Source organism: Pseudonaja textilis, chromosome 4 (genome assembly GCF_049901715.1).
Source record: "Pseudonaja textilis isolate UNSWEBS1 chromosome 4, rPseTex1.2, whole genome shotgun sequence".
NCBI lineage: Eukaryota > Metazoa > Chordata > Lepidosauria > Squamata > Elapidae > Pseudonaja > Pseudonaja textilis.
Genome location: NC_141993.1, coordinates 24,181,256 through 24,206,582, shown reverse-complemented (window position 1 = coordinate 24,206,582; position 25,327 = coordinate 24,181,256). Strand labels below are relative to the sequence as shown.

At 37.0% G+C, this 25,327-nt stretch overlaps 1 protein-coding gene across 6 annotated transcripts in view; it reads right to left on the bottom strand.

Moving 5' to 3' along the window:
* Window positions 1–25,327, bottom strand: part of STAMBPL1 (STAM binding protein like 1) — a 55,621-nt gene that overhangs the window by 13,968 nt on the left and 16,326 nt on the right. For 3 of the 6 annotated variants that reach the window (XM_087932384.1, XM_026710477.2, XM_087932383.1), the window contains exons 2-8: window positions 21,757–21,826; window positions 20,421–20,638; window positions 18,709–18,784; window positions 17,581–17,676; window positions 6,963–7,299; window positions 6,306–6,430; window positions 2,943–3,080 (exon numbers count right to left, since the gene is read on the bottom strand). In XM_087932384.1, the coding sequence (XP_087788510.1) occupies window positions 2,943–3,080; window positions 6,306–6,430; window positions 6,963–7,299; window positions 17,581–17,676; window positions 18,709–18,784; window positions 20,421–20,638; window positions 21,757–21,774 (1,008 nt within the window). In that variant the 5' untranslated portion in view covers window positions 21,775–21,826. Of the gene's footprint in view, window positions 1–2,942; window positions 3,081–6,305; window positions 6,431–6,962; window positions 7,300–17,580; window positions 17,677–18,708; window positions 18,785–20,420; window positions 20,639–21,744; window positions 21,827–25,327 lie in introns of all 6 variants that reach the window. The other 3 variants (XM_087932381.1, XM_026710476.2, XM_087932382.1) reach the window with 1 other exon arrangement.

The following is a 25,327-nucleotide window of genomic DNA, read 5'->3' as shown; positions in this document are numbered from 1 at the left end:
GCCCTGTACTACCTAGACGGTCAACACGTGAAAGTAGACCACCTGATAGGTACCAAGCAAGTGTAGTTTGCCAAGTTAGTAAAATTCCAACTACTGTGGAAGAACTAAAAATGTATCCTGCGAAGGATCAAGGGAATTGGCATACAGCAATGCAAAAGGAACTGAATTCATTAAAACAGATGGGAGTCTATGAGAATGCTAAATTACCTCCAGGTGAAAAGTCCATTGGATGCAAATGGATATTTAAATTAAAAACAGGTAAAAATGGGACTGTTACCCATAAGGCTAGGTTGGTAGCTCAAGGATTTAATCAAACTGCATGTGATTATGATGAAGTGTTTGCACCGAGTCTAAAAGCAACAACCTTGAGAGCAGCTTTAGTGTGGGCAGCTAAGAAAAACTATATCATAAATCATTTAGATGTAGAAACTGCTTATCTGCATGTGCCATTGCAGCACACTATATACCTAAAGAAACCTGTAGGGATTAAGGATGATAAAACTAATAATGACTGCTGGAAACTTAAAAAGAGTCTCTATGGATTGAAACAATCTGGTTACGAATGGAACCAATATATTGTTAAGGAGTTAAACAATATAGGGTTTAAAGCAGGTTTAGCTGATCCATGTTTATTTAAAAGAGAGACAAATGGAATAGTGTCATTATTATTGTTGTTTACAGATGATATTGCATTAATTACAAAAACTAATAATGAAGCTACTGAAATAATATCATTATTAGGTAAGAGGATAAAATTAAAGCAATTAGGAGAGATAAAACAGTATCTCGGGTTGACAATAAATAAAACCAATGGTGGCTATAAGATATCTCAAGAGGATAAGATTTATCAATTACTAAAAACATATAAGATGGAACTTTGTAAACCAGCAAAAACTCCAATGAGTCAGGAATTTTGCCGCACTGATGCTCAGAGTTCAAAATTCGATAAGACTATTTATCAATCGCTAATTGGCAGTCTATCGTACATTAGTAATTGGTCAAGGCCAGATATTGCCTATAGCGTTAATCAATTGGCTCAATTCAACGCTGAACCCGCTGAACGACACTGGCAAGCGGCAAAACGTATCTTAAGATATCTTAAAAGGACAATGCACTATGCATTGTATTTGGAGCCAAAAGATGATTTGATTTTAAGTGCATATGCTGATGCAAGTTTTGCAACAGATATAAACACTAGGAAATCAACTTCAGGAATGGCTATACTATTAGGAAAAGCATTGATTGGTTGGAGGTCAATTAGACAGCAACACATAAGTATGTCCACAATGGAAGCAGAATTTTCATGTCTATCCTTATTATGTACTGATTTAATTCTGTATAAACAGTTGTTGTTAGATATGGGATTAACTGTTAATGATTCCATTGTAGTGTATGAGGACAATCAAGCAGCCATACAGATGGCTACAAATATTGCTGTAAAAACGAGATCTAAGCATACAGATCTTAGATATCTGAATGTAAGTCAATCTGTAAAAGATGGTTTAATAAGATTGGAATATTGTATGACTGAGCAAAATATTGCTGATCAGTTCACAAAAGCCCAAGGTGCAGTGAAACACAAAGAGAGTTGTGATGACTATGGGTTAAGGTTGTAAATAGATATATATATTATTATATTACCCAAAAGGGGAGAATGTTAGGAATAACATAGGTTACCTAACGTAGTTTGGGTAAAATAATATATATAAACTATGATTGTAAGTTTAAGTGTGTGTCACTTTAAAACTGCAAAGCATGTAATTTGGGGTGTGGTGTGAAACCACCATAAGAGGGAGCAAGAGAACCTGATTGATTGCTGACAATTACTGGATTGCATGGATTGATGTTTTGTTAACTACGTGTTTCCCCTACTGCTGAGTTGCTGAAGGAAGAGAGGAGTTTTTGACTTCTTCATATCTCTACTGCAAGGAGATATATTACTGGACTGATATTTGTAAGTTTACTGACCTCTCTTTTTCAACACTGGAATTTGCAACTGAATAATCCCTGGACGGACTGAACTAGTGAATGATATATGGACTGTTTGACTATGCTATAATTCTTATTGGAATAAACTATTTAATTAGCACTGTGTATCTGTTTTACTGAGTGTAAGCTACAAAAACGTTTATCTCACATATTTTGCCTGCCTGCCTGACTGCTGTGCAGATTCTGCTAGGGTGTATCCCTAACAATTTCCATAATCCCTTATTTAATCATCAAAGCCCAGATCAACTTTTAATTTCAGTTTCTTACAAAAACTCAGCAATGGTTCATATTTGTTAATGAAACCACAACTGATTAATTTAATTGCACCCAACTCTAAATAAAACAGGATTAGAAAATCCTAAGCTCTTGTGTAGACCCATGCTTTTCAAATTTGGCAACTTTAAGGTGCATGGACTTCAATTTCCAGAATTCCCCAGGCAGCATGAAGTTCGCCCATCTTAAACTTGCCAAGACTGAAAAATGCTGATCTACAGGTAGGGATTTTTCCATTCCTCTTTTACTGGTTCCTACTTACTTATGAGCAATTAGAATGCAAAATCCCCATTCCCAACTCACCCCACAGTAATGATCATGCAAAATCCCCATTCCCAACTCACCCCACAGTAATAATGCGAAATCCCCATTCCCAACACACCCTAGAGCAGGGGTTTTGGACCTGGAAGGCCTCCTGCACCACCCTGGAAGCCAAAACATGGTGTGGGGGGGGCAGCGTGACCCCCCCCAGACCCCTTTTTGGGCTGGACAGCCTCCTGCACCAACCTGGAAGCCAAAAGGGGAACACGGGGGCCTCTTTGGAGGGGCGGGGTTGGCCAGAGGTGGGGTTAGCTGGTTCTCTGAACTGGGCAAAAAGTTAATAACCGGTTCGAGTGAACCGGTGCAAACCAGCTGAATCCCACCTCTGTATCTATCCCAGCATACTTATCTCTACGTACATGGATCCATCCCAGCGTGAGAAGATCATGTTGGTCCTGAACACCGAATAGCTCTTCCACATTCTCCATGTCACAATAGTCTGGTCCTGCAGACTGTTTTGGTACGATTACATGAGTAATAGTGAATTCATTATGAGTCTGTAAGACACAAGCCAAAGAAAATAGCTTCAGGACTTCAATCCCAAGACCACCACTGGCATCAACCAAATTTTTAACTATTTATTTCACAGGAGCGGTGCTCATTTACACCAATTAATACCAAAGAATCATCAAAACAAAATGCAGAACAGGGGCCCTGGAGGTTCCTGTACTAGGGAGGCTCTGTGTTCTACATACAAAAATGTCCAGAGGGGGGAAAAATGTAATCGGACTCTCTAATTCAGTACGGATTGATAACACAAGTTTACCATTCCTACCTGGAAATTCCAAGAATAAATCTTGTGGCCTACCATATAACTTTCTTTCTTATTTATTTATATAGTTACTGAAGTCTCTTAAAGGATATTTATTTATACATTTATTTTCTTATAAAGATGGGAGATGTTATTTTTTTAAATAAACACTATTATTTTCTTATTCTTATTTAAATTCCATTTTGTTGCCCAGAATGTATAAGCTTCTTGCCCAGAATACGTAAGTCTCATAAAAGCAGCTCGATAGTTCAAAGTAGAAGTTCACAAAGTCTTTTGAGGTGAATACTTTTGAATTCAGAAAACCCTGTTTCAAATGCAAAGCCGCTGGCCCCAAAAATATGGACCATTTTGTATATCATAGAAGGTTTTTTTTAGTTTTAATATTTCTATTCTGAGTGTAAAGCACAACTTGTTCAAGACACATTAAAATACTGTTTTAACAGCTATTTTTTCATTCAAATTAGGGCACTTCACATTTCACAATGAAGCATTTCAATTCAAAATGGTTTGAATTGAATTTAAAGTTATGCAAAATATGGCTTTTGGTCTGTGCTACTGTTTAGTTTTTTTTATATTACAGAATTCATCTGTGGTCACACAGTAGAGCTGTTTTAGTACTTCTGTAATCTGAAGCAGCAGGAATACTCTCTTCCTGGATTAAGGAATAATTTAGAACTGCTGCCTCCTTTTGGTCAGATAAGGATAAGGTTATTGGCTATATGTAAAAGCCACATTTATGATCTTTGTGAAGAGAAAAGCTCAACACAAACATATATGACAAAGAATGGGAACAATTAAACAAGTTTGCACATATGGAAGTTTTTTCATGCCTCAAAACCCTGGAGGGTTCAAATGGATCCATCTTGAGGGAAGGCAATTAAGTCTTTGACTTGAGACCATGATTTGCACTGCAATTAATAACAATAGCAATAGCACTTTGTTTTATATACCGCTTTATAGTGCTGCACAACACTCTCTGGGCAGTTTACAATGTCAGCATATTGCCCCTAACAATCTGGGAATTCATTTTACTGACCTTGGAAGGATGAAAGGCTGAGTCAACCTTGAGCCCATCAGAATCAAATTCTGGACTGTGAGCAGAATCAGCCTGCAATGCTGCGTTCTAACAGCTTCTTAGAAAAGTGTCTGTATGGATTTTGGATATTATTCCATTTTTAATCTCTGGAACATTCTCCCTGTTTCCAAGATCCAACTAGCCTCTACTTTGGGCATAAACTGATAGAAACATATCTTTTTCAACAGATGTCTCCACTAATAGCTATGCTTTCCTTCATGCCCAGTTTGCAGTGGACTATTTTATATATTATTTATTTATTGAGAGTTATGATTATATTTATAGCTTTAATTGTTTCCACTATCTGTAAATCTTCTAGGAATATGTAATTGTGGTAAAGAAATACTGAAAACAAAATTAATTTTAAAATAGATTGATTCCTAATGGGATACTTTTCCACACCACATTCTAAAGCACTACAGCCCAATATCCCAAAGTCTTACAGATGCAAATGGTTCTTTTACCAACAAGTAAAAGATATTGAATTGCTGAAGTTCTCTAAGCTGTTCTTCCTTTTACATCATTCCTGTGAAGGATTGGTTTACACCAGCTTGAACGTTTTACAAAATCATTACTAAGAATAACAAATAATTGGTCTCTTTGCTAAGTGGCAAAGACTCACCGAGGTATTGACTAATATTTCCAAACACAAATGATGAGTCAAACGATTTAGTTCTTCATATTCTATAGAACTTCTAAATAAATCCTTACAGCCTGACATTTTATAATATATATCCTTACTGAATGTACATAGTCTGCAAACATCCAAAAGGCTTGTATAGTGTCAAAACCATCAACTCCATTTCTCCATTATCACAGAAATTGTAACACAAAGCTGATAGCCAAGAACAATAACAATATCTTCCCATTCCTCATCACACCATGGAAAATCATTCTTCATAGCAACAATCACTTCCTACGGGTAGGCCCCTCATCGTGTTACTGATCTTCACGGCCTTTCTGATCAGGTGGCTTTCCTGAATGCCAGTAGGTTTTCTGCTGATCTGATCTTGGGAAAAATGCTAGGAAGGTCTCAACTACAGCACATTGATTAGCTGCAAATTTCCCCCCAAAATCCAGTAGTTTCTAAAAGTGTGGTCAGAATCATTGGCCTGGCTTTGTACTAACTTTATGGCTGATTCCCCCCCCCCCCACTATCTTAATATTTTTGAGGCTAGTTTATAAATATCAATACAAATAAAATAAATAAATCTTAAATATTTTACTTGAGAAATCTTATTAAACTCAGATAACTCCATTCCATATTAATGTATACAGGATTTGAGCTGCTACAGACTGGATTTTAAAAACTCGTTTTAGTTTGGTTATAATTAGTTTAATGCAGATACATATATGTCCTTAAGTCCCGGGCTCAGCATTTCACATGAAACTCATGGATTAGAAGCATCTTCACTGCTAATGAGAGAAACATTATTCAACAGCAAAAGAAAAAGAAAAGAAAAGAAAAGAAAATATCCAAGTGGTATTTGGTAGAAGGTTTTCTTCCTTCCCTCCCCAAAATCTGGCATAACCTACCAACCACTGCATTTAATATCACTTTGCTTCGAATAAAATTTCACAAAAACCAAGAAATGCAATGCAGGATCACAAAAAGGAAGCTGCACACATAAGCAGGAAAATAGCTCAGTAGATATAGGCTTTCCAGTCTTTTAAGATCAACACTATTGCCACGAAAGTAGCAGGCAGCAGAACAAGATTTATTGAAAAGGCCCTCACAGAGAACAAAAAAAATCCTCATTTATCACATCAGTACACTGATGTTTCAGATCTCCTGTTCTTATGTTGTCATAATAAAAACTCATTCCAGTCAAAGTACCATTCAAAGTGCCTTTGCCATACAAATGTGAAGGTTACCAGTTTTCCACAGAGAATGCCACACGTCTCTATTCCTCTTGCGGTGTTTGCGTCTGCAAGCAGCAAAAACTTGTGACACAGATCACTGGGTAGAACCACACTTCGCAGTCCTTCAGCAGCATGGTCTAACAAAGAGAAGTGAGAGTGACACTTACACAGCAGTCTACAGTATGAACTGTTCTCATACCACATAATCTGAAAAGCACTCAGCAGGCAGTGCACTGTTTTAGAGTGGGTGTTTAAGTGTTCAGCACTACAGCAGATCTAAAGACCCTACATCTGACTTATCCTGATCAAAACAGACTTTTGGGGCCTGATGCACCTTTTCTTTCTTTACTGCAAACCAAACATAATAAGAAATTATAAGAGCCGTGGTGGCACTATGGTTTCAATGCAGTATTACAGGCTAACTCACTGCTCACTGACAAGAGTTCAACCCTAACCAGCCTGAAGTTCATTTTTTCTGAGGTCGGTAAAATAAGGACCCAGATTGTTGGCGGCAATATGCTGATTCTGTAAACCGCTTAGTTAGGACTATAAAGCACTATGAAGCGGTATATAAGTCTAAAGTGCTGTCGCTATTGCTATAGAACTATCTATAAAAGCTATCCATCCAATAATTTAGAAAGGTAAACAACAACAAATGTACTTTCTTACTCTGAACGGCACTTAAGGTAGCAGCTGGCTTTAAGGCCCGACTGATTGGAGGAGATTGACTAGCAGAGGCATCACTCTTGTTTGCTATTATTTTGGGGAAAGTATTGTTCAGGTGTGCAACAGACGACAATGTGTTCCCATCAGCTGGCTCTGATGTAACCAAATTATTCTTAGTTTTCTGACCACGAGCTATTTCTTGTTTTTTTAACTGATCTTCAAAGAATTGAAACTGTTCTGTTTCCAGCTGCTGTTGACGGATCTGTGCAATCCGCTTCTTTTCCACCTCAATTAATTTCTCTTGCTCCAGTTTCTTCAATAACTCAGCTTTGCCTTTGTTCTGGAAAATAGAATACATTAAAAGAACATGTTATCAGGTAAAAATAGGGTTAATCCAAGTGAGAAGGTACAATGCATTTAAACAACACAAAGCGTAACAGATCTGAATACTTTAATATCCCCTGCATCTACCAGGAACATTTCCAGATGTTATCTACATCTGAAGTAATGCAACATCATTCTCCAGATGTTAACTCCAGCAGCCCTAGGATGAGGGCTGCTAAGAGCTGCAAATCAGGAACATCTGGAAGACTAAAGGGTCAGGTTTCTATGCTTAAAATAGATTTTAAAAGCAAAGAATAGGGATCTGGAAGATGATTAATTCTTCTGACTAGAGATTTTCTCCAGCTCAATTTATTCTGATTATTGAAGTCCCAATAATAGACTGCTAGAATTCAATACCATTCTAATGCATGAATAATTATTTGCTCCGCTCTGCCCCCATTTTGCAAGTTTAATTAGTTCATATTTATTCAAATGTTTGCCATCATGTTTAGTTTGAAATTGGGACATGAAAACAAAAATCTATATCACAAATATATATTAGACAGGTATATCAGGAAAGAACTGTAACCAGAGGTAATATTCAGCCAGTTCTGAAAGCTTCTGGAGAACCGATAGTGGAAATTTTGAGTAGTTCGGAGAACTGGTAAATTTCATCTCTGGTTGGCCCCACTCCCATGTATTTGCTGCCTCCCGAGTCCCAGCTGATTGGAGTCCCAGCTGATTGGCTGGGTCTTCTTTTGTTGCCCTGCACAGGAGAATGGAGCTGGAAAGCAGGTTAGTGGGGTGTGGAGGAATGGGGATTTTGCAGTAACCTTCTGCCAGGAGTGGGGAGGGAATGGAGATTTTACAGTATCCTTCCCCTGCCACACCCACCAAGCCAAGCCCACCAAATCACACTACGCCCGCCATGCCACGCCACACCCACCAAGTCACAGAACCGGTAGTAAAAAAAATTGAATACCACTGACTTTAATCTTTTTTTTTTTTTTAATAAATTTTTATTATTTTTTTTAACATAAAAAACACAACAACAAAACATAAAAGTATCAGCTCCCCCATATTTTTGTACACACAGTAAGTCGGTTGGTCCATCGGTTTTGTGCATTCACCTCATAGTCACAATTACAGTTACTTTATATAATACTCTTATCAATACAAATTTATAAATCCTAGTATCGCTATTAAAGAAAAAAAAAATTTGACTAAACTTTTATTCGGTCATGCCTTTATGAGATAACTATATTTTAAATATTTTATTCTAAAACAAATCTTATAATCATACCAATTCTATCCCAAATATGAAAAAGAAAGAAACAAAGAAAACTATTATATAGATATAGTATCAAAAACCAATAAAAGGAAAGGGAAAATAAAGTCATTATTATTCCTTATTATCTAACTTTTATATTTTAATATTTCATCATTCAACCATTGATAGAAAAGATCCCAAACTAAATAAAATTGTTTATCTTCTTGCTCTCTAATTTCAAAAGTCAATCTACTCATCTCAGCACATTCCAAAATTTTCTTTACAACTTCTTCTTGCAATGGAATTTTCTCATTTTTCCAATTTTTGCAAATACAATCCTAGCAGCAGTCAATACATTTACAATCAAATATTTCAACTCTTTACTATAAGTATCTGGTAGTATTCCCAATAGAAAAACTCCGGTTTCAAGTCTATATGCTTCTTTGTCATTTTTTCCAGCCACATGTGGATTTTAGTCCAATATTTTCTAGCATCCTCACAAGTCCACCACATGTGATAGTATGAACCAGGTTTCTGATGACATTTCCAGCATTTTTCGGATTTGTTCTTGAACATTCTTGCTATCCTTGTCGGGGAAAATGCCACCTGTAAAACATCTTATACAAGTTTTCTTTATAGGCTGTAGACATTGTCATTTTATAATTTTGCGACCATAATTTCTGCCATTTCTCTAAATCAATCCCATATCCAAAATTCCTCCCCCACGCAATCATAGTTTCTTTAACTTGTTCTTCCTCAAGCTTAATTTGCAATAAATAACCATACAATTTTTAATCACCTTTTCATCAGTACCCATCAAAATCTTATCCAAGTCAGTTTGCTTATCATAAAATCCCTCTGCTTTGGAATCCTCATAGTACTTTGAATGTATTTGCAAATATGAAAACCAATTCATCTGTATACCTTGTTCTTCCAATTTTTGCATCGATTTAAGTTCACCCTTTTCATCTAATAATTCCCCATAGTTAACTGTTTGTTCCTTTTTATAAATTATAGGATAAGAGAACGCTTCTATCGTCGATAACCAAACTGGAATTTTCAAATAACACTGTTTTTTTATCTTCTCCCAATTCAACCACAGAGACTCCCGTATATAATGTCTTCTAAAATACCCTGTGTTTTAGTTCCCTTGTACCATAAAAAGCATGCCAGCCCAACAACAAATCATGACCTTCTAATGTCAACAATCTGGTTTTCCTTAATGTTATCCATTCTTTAACCCACGTCAAGTTTGCAGCTTGGTAGTACAACTCCCAATTAGGCAGACCAAACCCTCCTCTAAATCTAGCATCCTGTAAAAGCTTTAACTTTATTCTTGCTTTCTTGCCTTGCCATATATACTTCAAAACAATTTTATTTAAATCCTCAAAATATTCTTTTCCAAGCCTAATTGGTATTGTTTGAAACAAAAATAAGACTCTGGGTAAAATGTTCATCTTGATTGTTGAAATCCTTCCTATTAATGACAATTGTAAGTTCTCCCATTTTTTCAAATCTTGAGCTATCTGTTGTTTAAGTTTAATATAATTATTCTCCTTCAATGTACTACATCTTGATGTCAAATATATCCCCAGATACTTAACCTTGTTTGTAACTTGAATTTTTAACAGTTCTGCCAACTCTTCCCTTTGTTTCAGCAACATATTCTTTGACAAAATCTTTGTTTTATCTCTATTTATTTTCAGACCAGCCACCTCCCCATAGACCTCTATCTTTTCCAACAGTTTCGAGGCTGTTTCTATAGGGTCTTCCAAGATAAAGACTAGGTCATCTGCAAAGGCTTGTAGTTTAAATTCTTCCTTTTTAATTTTCATTCCTTTTATAGTTTTATCTTCTCTGATATTTCTATTCAACACTTCCAAAGTCAATACAAATATCAAGGGAGAAAGAGGACAACCTTGTCTTGTGCCTTTTCTTATATTAATAGGATCTGTAAATTCTCCCTCCATCATTACCTTAGCTGTTTGTTCATTATAAATTGCTTCTATTGCCTGAATAAATCTTCTAGCAAAGCCCATCTGTTCCATTAAAAGTAACATAAATCTCCAATTCACGTTATCAAATGCCTTTTGAGCATCTAAAAATATCAAAGCCATTTGCTTTTCAGGATGCGCCTCATAGTATTCCAGGGTGTCCAGAATTACTCTCATATTGTCTCTGATTTGTCGCTTTGGCAAAAACCCATTTTGGTCTGGGTGGATAAAGTTATTCAAGTACTTTTTAAGTCTTTCTGCTAATATTGAAGCAAAAATTTTATAATCTGCATTTAGTAAAGAAATCGGTCTATAATTCTTGATTTGCAGTAGGTCCGCCTCCTCTTTTGGAATAAGTGTAATGTAAGCCTCTGACCATGTTTTAGGTATCATCTTTTTTAACATAACTTCATTCATAACTTCTAACAGTGGAATACACAGTGATTCTTGAAAGATTTTATAAAATTCTACAGGAAACCCGTCTGGACCTGGTGCCTTTCCATTATTTTGTTTCTTAAGTGCTTGGCTTAACTCCATCATTGTTATATTACTTTCTAGCATTTCTTCAATCTCTTTAGGTATCTTAGGTAGATTTGCATTCTGCAGGTATTGTTTAACTTTCTCCTCATCAATGTCTTCTTTCTTATACAAATGCTTATAAAAATCATAAATAATCTCTTTTTTTTCTTTGCTGCCATAACAAATTTTACCTTGGTCGTCTATTAACTGCGGTATTTTCCTCGACTCTTTCTCCTTTCTCAATTTGTATGCTAGCCATCTACCTGGCTTATTTGCATCCTCAAAATAATTTTGTTTAGCATTCCTAATTTTCTGTGCCAGTTCTTCTTTCTCTATTAAGTCCATTTTATGTTTAGTTATATCCAGTTTCATTTTAACATCTTTTCTGTGTGGCATTTTCTGTAATTCTTTTTCAAGTCCGTTATATTCATCATCCAAGGCTTTAAGAGTTCGCCTTTTCCTGTTATTCTTTTTCTTGTATAGTCTATTATCAAGCCTCTAACATAGGCCTTCATTGTGTCCCAAACATTCTGTATTGAGGTGTCTTCTTTTCTATTCTCTTTAAAGAAGAAGGCCAATTCTTTCTCCATCCATTGTATAAATTCCTTATCCTTTAAAATAGAATTATTTAATGTCCATCTCGATCTTTTCCTTTGTCCCTTCCATTCAATTGTCAATGGGTTATGGTCAGCCCAAGTACTTGTTTCAATATTTACTTCTTGAATACTAGACATTAAATCTGTTGAGATCCAAATCATATCCAGTCTGGACCATGATAGATGCCTATTTGAATAGAACGTAAATTGCTTAGATTTATCATTTCTTTCTCTCCATATGTCTTTTAAAGTTAATTCATCTATCATTTTAAAAAAGGATTTAGGAAGAGTTTTCCTGTTATGCTTTACTGCTGTTGCAATATAGTCAAGTCTATTATCCACAATTCCATTAAAGTCTCCCATCATAATTACATTAGCATAGTCAAGTTCGGCAGTCTTAGTATGTAATTTTCTATAGAATTCTTCCTGTTTATCATTCGGTGCATAAATTGCAATCAAAAGTATCTTTCTATTATTATCCATTATTTCTACCATTAATATTCTCCCATCATCATCTGTATAAATCATTTTTTCTGGAATGGCCTCTTTAATATATAAAACCACCCCTCTTTTCTTGGATTGTGTCAAAGAGGTAAACAATTTCCCTAATTTTGGTTGTAATAACAATTGTTCATGTTGCTTTTTAATATGAACTTCTTGTAAACAAATTATGTCGAACCTTAATTTCATTAATTTATGGAAAGTCTTCCTTCTCTTAGCAGCTGAATTCAGTCCATTTATATTCATTGTAATCAATTTTTTCTCTTCCATAATTATGTTTTATATTTAGATTTAACCACTCTCGTGGGTCTTGCCTCACGTTGATCTTTAATATCCACTTGTCCACCTACTGCACCTTCTTCTTTTCCAACCTCCATTTGTTCCTCTTGGGATTCAATTGATGGGACCTCCTTTCCTGCTCCTTCTCTGCCTCCAAAAACCTCTGCACAAAACAGTTCTGCTTTCTCGATTGAATCAATTCTATGTCTCTGTTCCTGCCACGTAAACATCAATCCTTCTGGAATCAACCACCTGTAAGACACCTCTTTTTCCAATAACCTTTTAGTCAGGAATCGGTATTCTCTTCTCATCTCTCTCACTCTTCTAGGTATTTGTTTTAAAACCAAAATTTCTTTACCTTTGTATTTCAGTGGATTCTCTCTTGCTGCTTGCAATATTTGTGTCTTCAAAGATTTTTTAATAAATCTAATATGAACTTCTCTGGGTAGGTTATTTCTCATCGCATATCTTGTAAAAACTCGATATATCTCATCAATTCCATCCATCATCTTCTCTTCTGTTATCTCGAGCGCCTCCGCCAAAATTCCTACCATTATCGCAGCCAAATCTTGTCCTTTTTCTTCTTCTATATTTTGAAATCTAAGATAAAATTCTGATCTATCCAACTCCCACTTCAACATCTCACTTTTTTCTTGTTCAATCGCTGTTAATCTATTGTCGATATTTCCAATTTTCTCCTCTCTTTGTTTGCCTCCCTCTTCAACATTTTGGAGTCTCTCTTCATATTTTTTCATCATCTGTTCCATCCTACCTGTTCTTTGTTCAATAGTATCCATTTTTACCTTAAGATCTTGAATTCCTTGCATAATCATCTGGAAGGATACTCTTTCTTGTTCTTTTTCTTTCTCTTTATCTTGCTTTAACAATGTCTGAATTGAGCGCTGTCCAGATGGTGGGGAGGCAGAAGCAGACATAGAGGCACCCAAAGATATAAATTTCTTACTCATTTTAAGTGGTTCCAACTCTTCAAGTTTTTTCAAATTTTAATCCACAAAAAAAAAAGAGAAAAAATATGAAATTATAATCCAAGGTAAAAAGGCCAACAATAAAAAAGCCAAAAGTGAGAGAAAAAAAGAAAAAAGGAAAAAAAAATTCTTCAAATTCTTCCTGACCTTAGTCCAATAAAAAGAGAAAAAAAAAACCATAAAAAAGTAACAGTAAAAATAAAAACCCAATAATAATAATAAACAAGACAAAGCCAAAAAAGAAGAAGGAAGAAGAAAAAGAGAAAAAACAAAAAACAAAACAAAAACCAAGAAAAATAAGTTTCTTCAGATTCCACACCTTAGTCCAGCCAGAAAAAAAAAAAAAAAACCTCAATTGAAAAAAGGAAAAAGAAATAGTCCGCTGATGTACATTAAAAAAAAAAAGGAAAAAAGAAAAAACAGGATCCAAATAGGCAAAAGAAAAAATAAAATCAGTTAAATCAAAATAAAATAAAAGTAGAAAAAAGAAATTCAGAGGCTTCCCTTTGCAAATAAATCAAGCTTAAAAGTAAGGACCTTGATGTTAGTGAAGGGGTTGGCAGAACTCAAAAAAAACAACAACAACACTGCACTCTATTTAATTATCCAAGGCTCTAATTATAACTCCCTTCTCTTTCCCACAAGCTTCAAAGCTGAGCCATGTATATCCAGAAAGACACCTGTAATAATATTCCACAAAGTGCTTTCCTCTATCTTATCAGGGGATGTCCTTGAGAAGAAGAGTCTGTTTTTTTTTTTTTTTTAAATATTTCCGAGCCTCTAGGTGGCAGTGTTACAAAGTATCATAGTTCTCACTTTCCCCCCTCCTCTCTTAAGGGAAAGCCGGCTTGCAATACACAAAACAGAAACAGAAAAATCAAACAAAGTCAAGAGAAGCCTCTAGCCCAGAAAAAAAAAAATAAAAAGTCCAGAAGAAGAATAAAACATATGAATATATAAAAGAAAAAAGAAAACAGTCCAGTTATCCAATAAATAACAATAGAGTCCGGAAGCAAAGAAAAGAAAAAAAAATGGATTCTCTCTTTGACGTTTCCCTAAAAAAAACGCCGCTAAGTCAATTTTGTCAAAAAACAAAACAAAAATCACACAGGTTTCTTCAGATAATTAGAGTAAACTTTCAAAACTCAAAAAATTAAATAAAAAAAAAGAAGTTCTCACCCAACCGACAAACTCTTTCTCAAACTCTTTCCGTCTGGAGCCGCCCCGGCCTCAGCAGCATGGGGGCTGCCTCTCCGCCGCTGGCAAGAAGAGCTTCACCCGGGCTCTCCAGGGATTTTGCGGTATCCCCGGAGTCCTCAGGGTATGCTCTTCACGGTGGCTGTCCCTACGGGACAGCGTAGGTCCGTTGGACCGGCCGGTGACGGAGATATCGGCTGCAATCGAGGAGCTCGATTGCAGACCGTATCGCCACGGCGCAAGCTCCTCCCATCTCTTCCACTGACTTTAATCTTAACTAAATCATTAGGCTCATGTGAAATAAATCTGGAGAGTTATATGGCATTTTAGAAAATTATTTATACAAAAAGTGCCACAAGAAAATATATTTTACAATTTACACATGCATCCAGAAGAAACTGTTTCTTGGTACACATTTCATACTAATTACATATCTTAACTTATAATATTTTAGTATTGGACGAAGACTCCATATACAAAAAACAAATACAGTCTCACCAACAATATAATGTTAGGCTACAAACCCATATATAATTACTTCTAGTAAATATCTACAATAACTCTCCATCTCTGTAATATTTCAGCAAAGAAATATTCTTGGCACTGACTTTGTTTTCAGCCCCAAGGAAATGTTTTTTTTTATTTTCTCAGGCCTTTTCATTTATATCAATATGTTAATTATTAATATTTATGGTGCACAGAAACTTTTAACTGCTCTGGCTGCTGCTTTTGTTTATTTTACTGTCTGTCTTAATGATTATTGAAATACTAATGTTAATGGATTGTAAATTGCAGTAGAAAAACTTAGTTCTAAAGGGTAGCACAATTTTTTAAATTGTAAGTAAGTAATGGGACCATTAGGCCTCAACTTAAAAATCTAATTATTTTCAAAGGTTTTAAGCAGCTTCTCTAAAGGAGAACAACTGTAATTTTCAAGCAGCGATAAAAACACCTAAGGATAAAAAAACGTATTTAAGAAAATTATATATCTGGTTCTTTTGTCTGGGATAGAGCAGCAAAGATTGGAAAAAAAACTTTCCCCACAACAACAACCCTGTAAGATGAGTTGGGCTCAGAGAGACAGAGAGAATGACTGGTACAAAGCTGTGGTGGGATTCAATTTTTTTTTTGCTACCAGTTCTGTGGGCATGGCTTGGTGGGCATGGCAGGGGAAGGATACTGCAAAATCTCCATTCCTTCTCCACCCCGCTAACCTGCTTTCCAACTCTGTTCTCCTGTACAGGGCAACAAAAGAAGACCCAGCCAATCAGTTGGGAGGCAGAGAATAGATGGGACCAGCCAGAGGTGGAATTTGCCGGTTCTCCGAATTACTCAAAATTTCCGTTACCGGTTCTCCAGAACTGGTCAGAACCTGCTGAATACCACCTCTGGTCCAAAGTCATCCGGCTGGCTTTCGCGGCTAAGGCCGAACTCCAACTCACGGTCTCCCAATTTCTAATACAGGTAATCCTCAACTTCCGACCACAGGCGAGACCAAAATTTAAGTTGCTAAGTGAAAAAAAATTGTTAACTGAGTTTTGCCTCATTTTACGACTTTTCTTGGCACATTTTTTAAGCGCATCACTGCAGTTGTTAAATTAGTAAGATGGTTGTTAAGTGAATCTGGCTTCTCCATGGACTTTGCTTGTCAGAAGGTCGCAAAAGGGGATCGCGTGACGCATTTATGATATCGCAACCATCATAAATGTGAGTCAGTAAATCACGAGACCACAGGGATGCTGCAGCGGTCATAAGTGTGAAAAATCATCATAAGTCACTTTTTTCAGTGCCATTGTAACTTCAAGCGTTCACTAAAGGAACTGTTGTATGTCAGGAACTACCTGCAGGGTGCCTTAACCACTAGACAAAACTGATTCTCTGATGCTGGCCATGGGACATTCATCGGCTTAGTTGGGTAAGCAGGGATGTCCATAGATGGGGAGTGATAACAAACCAAGTTGGTTGACTATACTTGAACAATTAAAGCCCTTTACGCATGTATGTGATATCACATGCACATATGAAGAGGAAGGGCTTGAATCACATAGTTGTACCTACCACCTCGGTGTTTGGTCCCCCTTCCCTCAGTGGATACCCCCATGTAAAAGAAGAAAAATTGCAAGTTAGTCCAGACAGGGACCTCCCTCACTCAGGAATTCCAGTTTCACCTTGATTGTAAAGTTATATTAACAGAATCTGGCAAGTCTGAAAGTATATCTTTCCCCTTGCTTTTACAATCCAAGAAACTAGAGAGGGGCCCCTTTTGAGGTAATTGCCAGACCCACAATCCTTCTGCAAATTCAGATGCTTCTTATCTCACTGTTGTCTCCTCTGTGGAAATGCTTTCTATCTGCCAAATTCATATTCACACACATTACAGAAAAGGACTAGCATGTGGTGGACTGAGAAGAGGGGGAGGGGATTTTGAGGAGCACCATGGTTTCCCGGGGAGGAGGCAGTACATTCAGGAGATAAACCTAGTTAAGAGACTCTTCAGTTTCAAGATGTGTGGGGGAGATAGAAAGAGGTTCAGGAGAGCCACCCTAGAATCTTAAGATGTATCTATTAGGTTAGAAGATATGGCTTTAGTCTGGCAAGATTTGGTCTCTTAGGTGTAAGCAAATAAAGAATTGGACTCAATTGGATTTCACTGTTTTGTCTCTGAGCTTGGCCCGATATAGCATCACTCAATGGAAGATGTTGGTACTTTAAGATCTAATTACAGTTTTCAGCAGGGTGATTATAAAGCCATATCAACTTTCTTTATCACCTGGACATTTAAAAGCAAAAGCAGTCACTCTGCCTAAACCAAAATGAATAAAAACAGTTTCAAAATTGCAATTTAGTTTCTAGTAGCTTTCACCGCATGAATTTATAATTTTGCTTTGGCACTGCTATTCAAAAAATGTATTAGAGAGTTTACACTTATCTATATAGCTAAAAAGTAAAAGGTACCTTATCTTGCATATATTCCTGGTATTCTGCATTGTATTTCTTTAACAACTCTTTCTTCAATTCATCAGTCCTTGGAAATGCTACATCCTTCAATTTCTTCGTTAGAGAGAAAAATAAGAGAAATAAAATGCAACTTTACACACACATACACACACATACACACATAAATACTTCTGCTGCTCCATGTGCCAAATAGTCAGCTTAATCCTACAGGTAGAATTTAGGTATATCATAATAGGTAAGTTTACTGGTATAGTATTAAATTATATATAGGCTAGAAACTGGGAGACAGTGGAAACACACACACACACACATATATATATATATATATATATATATATACATACATATATGTGTGAGTGTGTGCGCATGTATATTTAATGCCATGAAACAGCTTCAGCTGCAGAGTATTTATAAATAAGGTTGAAATTCAATGGCAGGTTAATCCTTTCTCTGCTATTAACACAAGGAATATGCAACAACAGGTAGTCCTTGACTTACAACCATTCGTTTAGTGTCTGTTTGAAGTTACAATGGCACTGAAAAAAGTGACGTGATCATTTTTCACGCTTACGACCATTAAATCATTCCCATGATCACAGGATCAAAATTCAGACATTTGGGAACTGATTCATAAGTATGACAGTTGCAATGTCCCGAGGTCATGTGAACACCTTTTTCTGACCTTCTGACAAACAAGGTCAATGGGGAAGCCAGATTCATTTAACAACTGTGTCACTAACTTAACTGCAGTGATTCACTTAGTAGCTGTAGAATGCAAGGTCATAAAGTGGAGCAAAATTCACTTAACAAAAGTCTCGCTTAGCAACAGATATTTTGGGCTCAATTGTGGTCATAAATTGAGGACTACTACATTGCACCTTTGGGTAACACCTCAGATTATAGATTGCTAACTTTCAGGATTTGGCACTAATGCTCTTTTTTTTTAAAAAAAAACCCAAGCTTAAATCTATCAAACACTGATTATGATTTGTAAATTTGAGCCTTAACAGGCTGAATAAGAGCATTCAACCTCCTCAGGCCACTGTCAGGGTTTTTCTTTCATTAATCCTTCTTGAAAAAGAGGAATTCCCTAGATGGCCATTTCTTTTGAAAAAGACACTCTACCTTCATAATATCCTGTTTCTCTGGAACTGCACATTGCTGGTAGTCTCGGTGACATGGCAGCTTCTCTACAAACAAACTGGAAAACACACACACATTTATCCCTTTTGCAAGCCTGAAGAACAATACTAATGCTTTTCCACAGAGACAACTGCAAAATAGATACATGAGGTTAGGGGGAACATTAGTTTTTGTTTTCTTTCATTCACAGAAGCTTTCTGTATCTTTGAAGTTTAAATTAGTAGCACAGCTGTTCTATTGTTGGGTCCTTCAGGCCAGAAGACCATAACAAACTATCCAGAGCTTTGAAGGGATATTTTATGAAAGTCTATAACATGTGGCCCTCTGAAACTGCTCAGGAAAGGGATCTCTCCCCAATCCGACCCCCTTCTAAACACAAAACGGTCACACCAAAGCTTCACTTGGCCATCTGAACAGCTGGAAATGATGAATGGGCAGAAGGCTCTTCCATCTTGACCAGACAATAACTGGAAGTACCAGAAGAGGCCTTAAATGAATGGGAAGATTCATTTCCATGTGAGATGCACACTGCGGTTCCCCCTCATCTGATGACACAAATTATGAAGGGCCTCACCAATACAGAGTACAGCTCCCTTGAAGGCAGAAGTCAAGAATCTTGTGATAGTCAACCAGAAAGTTGATAGTTCAATACCCAAATGCTGCATAATGCGGGACAGTGCCATTCTTGCCCTAGCTCTTGCTAACCTAGCAGTTCGAATGCATACAAATGCATACATTTATTTACATACAAAGTAAATAGAGACTACTTTGTTGGGAAGGTGACTGTGTTCAGCACGCCTCAGCATATAATCATGCTGGTTACATGACCACAGAATGAATCTTTGGGCAATGCTGGCTCCCTTGGCTAGCAAATGAAGGTGAGCACTGCCCACGGGAGTTGGACACCACTGGGCAGGCAAAACCGTACAATTGTTCGTATTATTTATTATGGTGCAGTGTCATTATTTTTAATGGAGCTCTTCTGAAAGAAACGGCTTGTAAACTTTACTCAATGCCACTTTCAGAAGGTATTTTTTGCATGTCTGCATTTACCAAAAAATAATCTTTCTTTTCACCACACTCCTCTCTCCTACTCAAGTACAGCATGCACCCTAACATTATTTTTTCCTCAAATACCAACACTGTCAGATAGTCAGGCATAGTAGCACACTTGACTTTCCACACCTCCAGAAAAGTCCTCTAATAAAACTGAATTTGAACAAAGAACTTTTTCCAGGGATCTTGTGTGTATGTATGTATAATTGTAGACAGAACAAACATATCCAAAACAGTTTTAATGATGATCTCCAGTTTATGGTAATATTTAACTCATGATCATTTAGGAGTTATCAGATTTAGGCTTGTTAGTATTAAGAATATGCCAAGTTTTATATTCAGTTTCTGAACATACAAAGCGCAGCATACGTTTGCACGTTTTGGAAACAGTTGCATCTTTTAATGGGGTTATTCTGATGCTCTCTGCAGCAGCCATGGACTAATGGGATGTGATTGCTTGTAGACAGTTGCAAATCGGTGCTTTCTCTCATCTCTCTCACATGTCCCAAAACCTTTCTGAAATTGAATCCAAAGAACTGCACAGTCCTAATCAGTATGTTCTGCTAGTCCTGTTCCAAGGAAATGCAATTCGTATAATTTCTAAATTTTAAAGTATGTATTTACAAACTGATCCTTACGTTATAAATTTATTGTAGAGGACGAAGGCATTTTCAAGATTTCCCTCTTGCAGGTAGACAGAAGCCATGCGCTCCATCTCCACTCCAGATCTGAAGTAGCGTCGGGGTGTGACGTCTTCATTTATTGTGATGTTACAGCCAAGCTTGCTTAAGGCACGGACACGCTCCTCTGGGCTCAAGGAAATATCTGTGTGGTCAGGAAAAGCTGCAAGCTTTTTCTGTTAAAACAGAGGTCACATATTGCATTTGATTTTGACAGGTGACTTCGATTCATGTATGTTCAGTATATGTTGCTTATTTCTGACAGGTAAATGAAATTATGAGCTTCGTGTACATTTATGCAAATGCATTTTAAACATGAACCTTTTGGTCCCTATTTTTAAAATCATTCTGAACTAGTGTTCTATTATTCTCTAATGGAGATGACTGTAAGAGATAAAAAAAAAACTCACCATGATTCATGCTGAAAAGCCCAAAGTTAAGAAACTGTTATTAAAAAAAGACACTTACCCAAAGCATAATTACCTTGACACTTATTGCAACTGACATGCTACCAAAGTAAGGCCCATTGCGTTGCATTTCCCCAGGTTTTTTTTTCTTTTGGGTACACTTATGCAAACACATTTTAACCATGAACCTTTCAGTCTCTTAAAACCAATGTGATTTTTAATTTGACAGGTGACTTTAATTCATGAATGTTCAATATTTATGATAGGCAAATGAAATTATGGGCTAGATACACTCTATGCTTTTAAGAAGAAGCTTTTCATTATGTTTCCACAAAATCCCTGCAAAATAAATGATTATGCTAAAACAAACATTTCCACTGCATTGTATGCATGCACACACACATACACATTCATCAAAAGCACAATTACCTTGACACTTATTGCAACTGACATGCAATCAGAGAAAGGCCCATTGTGTTGCATTTTCCTGTTCTTTCCTTTCATATACATTTATGCAAATGCATTTTAAACATGAACCTTTTGGTCCCTATTTTTAAAATCAATGTGAATTAGTGTTCTATTATTCTCTAATGGAGATGACTGAGAGAGATTAAAAAAAACCCACCATGATTCATGCTGAAAAGCTTAAAGTTAAGAAACTGTTATTGAAAACAGCATCTTCATAGTAATAGCACTTAAGGACAACATTCTGAACCACAAACTGGGACTAACTTAGATGCATCTTTACTAGATTTGGGGAATCAGTGCATCCCAGGACATATTTGAATTTGAATAGAATGCTTGTTCTACAAAAGACCAGCAGATGTGTTGCCTGATCAGCAGTTTTCCCTATATTATAAAGCATTCATCCTTACCAAGGAACTCACAGTGAATGGTTCTTCCATGTTGTGTCAGCAACCCAGCTTATTTTTTTCTTCTTCTTTCCAATCATGCCATCTAGTCACAAGAGAGAATGGGAAAATGTATAGCACTCAGTACAAAGAGCAAACTGCACAAATTAGTAGATAATGGAGAAATTCCAAAGAAACATAAGCAAATGAAATCAAATCCTATCATTTGTTCCTAGTACAACAATAAAGCATAAATATAAATTTTAAAATACAGAAAAATCACCCCAAAACAATTAATAATGAAAAATGGATACTAACCAGCTTCTGCAAGCTATAGCTACTGCTAGAAACCTGGCAACCTTTATAGAGCCTATCTAGGTTACATCTTGCAGAAGGAAGACTGTAATACCTTGATCATAGAGATAACAACTTTCTGATAATCAGGTTTGTGAATGCCAGATGTCAGAGGTGGTACAATGATACACAGATACTGACTCAACTACTGTATCAGAGCAGACACTCTTTACACATTTGCCTCTAATCTATATTGTAATATTTTAATTTAATAAAACCATCAACCTGAGAAAGCAACTGTTATTTGAGGTTATAGCGAATTTTCTCCACAGTACCCCATGAGCAATTGAATTGAAGGCCGCCCTTAAATCAATAAAGGCAACATCAAGGGTGCCTTTGGTAGGGCTGGAGGGTTTTTTCCCAGCTAAATTGTACAAAATTGCACGGAATATTCTGAACTAAAACCTGCTTGTTCCTAAACTAAAATATTCTAATCTAAACATTTATTGGTATAAAAATCAAGGATAAAGTTTACCAATTAATGACAATGTTATGATTGGGTAATAATTAGCAAGATTTTGCCTCCTGTGTTGCCTTTCTAGTATATAGGAAGAATGACAGAATTAGGCCTCCCTTTGGAGACTAACATGGGGACTAACACAGAGGCCAATCAGTTATTTTCAGTGACACTGGCAAAATCATATCCTTACTTCACTTTACAACTGATAAATTGGTTTTTGGATTTCTGATTGTCAAACCAGGGGCAAAATAGGATAAGGATCAGATAAAGGAGGCCCAATAGAATCACGACCAAAGGAACATTAAATTGCCAAAATATCTCATCCAGGATTCCAAACAGATTAAGTCATTCACACTGGAACCAGGTTTATCCAAATGCAAGAAATAAGATGCCGGAATAGATGATCAACTTAATTTGTTACTATTTAGATAAAGATTAACAGAGTTGGAAGGGACCTTGTTAGGTCATCTACTTCACCCCACCCCGCCCTAGCAGAAGTCCCTACACCATTTCCGATAGATGGCAGTCCAGTCTCTTCTTGAAATCTTCCAGTGATAAAGCTCCCACAAATTCTGAAGGCAACTTCCATTCCATGGGTTAACTGTTCTCACTGACAGAAAGTTTCTCCTTATTTCCAGGTTGAATCTCTCCTTGTTCAGTTTCTATCCATTATTCCTTGCCTGGCCTTCAACTTTGTGGGAGCCCTGTCATTTCATTAGTCATTTCACTAGTGGATCATTTTGTTCTTTTTTTTTCTCCCAGAACCTTTTTTTAATTCTTTTTTTTTTTTAGTAAATGAACAATTTTACAAGAGGGAGAATTATGATTAAACTGGGTGTTTTTACAGGACAAAATTACCATAGTCTTGGTTTGAACATAATTCTTATCCAACCCAGGTTTGGAATGTGAGGTTTTAATAGAACACTGTAACTCTCTATAGCTACAATTCATGGTAAAGCCAGTGAGATGTCTGCGTGCACAGATGTCTGTGCACACATAAAGATGCTTATATCCCTATAAGCACAACCTTCTTCCAGCCTGGGTCTAGCTGTGAGGAAAGAGATAACTTTGAAGATCTGATGGTCAAATATCTTTGAAGAAACGGATTCCTAACTGATATAGAAAAGCCATGAACGTAGATGTCGGCCCTGGAGCCATTTTCTTTAGCGTCTTCAGGGCTGCCACAGGAGTGGCTGGGAGAGCTTTGAGAACGAGATGGGGAGATAGAGATATCGAGGGCTTTGTAACCAAAATAACGTTCTTTCCTCTGTGAGCCAAGGATGTCCCCACCAGGTGTGAAGAGGCAGGGAGTGAGTCTGGATGAACTTTGGACTGTGACCTGATTGGGCCATGTGATGGTCTGAAAGGGCAGCAGGAGGAGAAATATAACTTTTTACTAGGGGGAAAACCCAGGGGGATTTTAGATTCGGGTTTCCCCAGATGTGCCAATATGACATGCTAATAAATCTGTGCTTTGAGGAAGAAGTTTGCCTCAGTTTTGATTCCATTGGGAGTATTGCTCGGAACCCTGACAGTAGATTTTGATCCATTTAGAGTACCATGCTGCAGTGTTGCAGGCAGTAAGTGGCACTTTGAGAGTTGGTGGCAATTATTCAGATGGAACATCTTGAATGTAAGAGGTAAAAGCAGTCACTAACAATAACCATTTTGTCATCAAGTCTGACAAAGCAATATTAGTCTTTAGCAATGTGAGGCATCTCTACAGGCCGGTGTTCATAAGTAACCTGATCAGGGATGGGATTCAAACTCTTTAACAACTGGTTCTGTGGGCATGGCTAGATGGGCATGGCCATGTGACTGGGTGGGCATGGCTTCTTCTTCTTTTTTTCAGTACCCCACCATTATTTTGGCCTCCTGGGCCTCAGGGAAGCCTCCTGGGAGGCGTTTTTACTCCCAGGAAGCTTCCCTGGGGTCCAGGAGGGCAAAAAACAGAGTGCATGGGGCGCAGCACCCCCTGGGCTCCATTTTTTGGCATTCTGGGCCTCAGGGAAGCCTACTGGGTGAAGCAGTAAGACAGTGAGGGGGATCCCGGCATAGCGAATAGGTGATCATCAGGAGGAAAAAATAAATAAGGAGTGACTGGGCAAGCGAGAAGTGAGTCAGTAATGCTGAGCATGTGCAAGATGTCATGGATGCCTGATAAGGACTGACTGACTGGGTGGGGTGGGGTGGGTGGAGAGGGCCAGGGACAGTCAGGGACACAATTTGCCAGTTCTCCAAACTGCGCAGAATTGTAACAACTGGTTCTATAGAACCAGTCCAAACCCGTAGAATCCCACCCCTGAACCTGATGTACTTTGATTCCTAAGACAGAAAATCAAAATACTGTCCACCAACATTATAAAATCAATGCCATTAAATGACACTATACACCATGGCAAAGGAACATGAAACATGGCATTTTAACATATTTCAGCATGCAACATGGCATTTCAACATATTGCTGACAATTTGCCATGGATTCATAATGAAATTATTAAATAAATATATTCAATTTCCTGCCTGGCTCCTTACATTATTTATTATTTTGCTGCTAGCTAAACAGGGGAAGATTTTATAATAGATAGTGTCATGTAAAATATTAATGAAACAGGATCCTTTTTTTTTTTTTTTGCTGTTTTGATGGGTGGGGAATACATTATCAGCATTGGCCACCTTGCAACACTTAATATTAAGAGTTGCACAGAGCTCTGGATTCAACCTCCAAAAATGTTTCAGAGCACACAGAAGCTGAAACATACAGTAGCTCTGGTTTCCATGCTTTTAACCTTC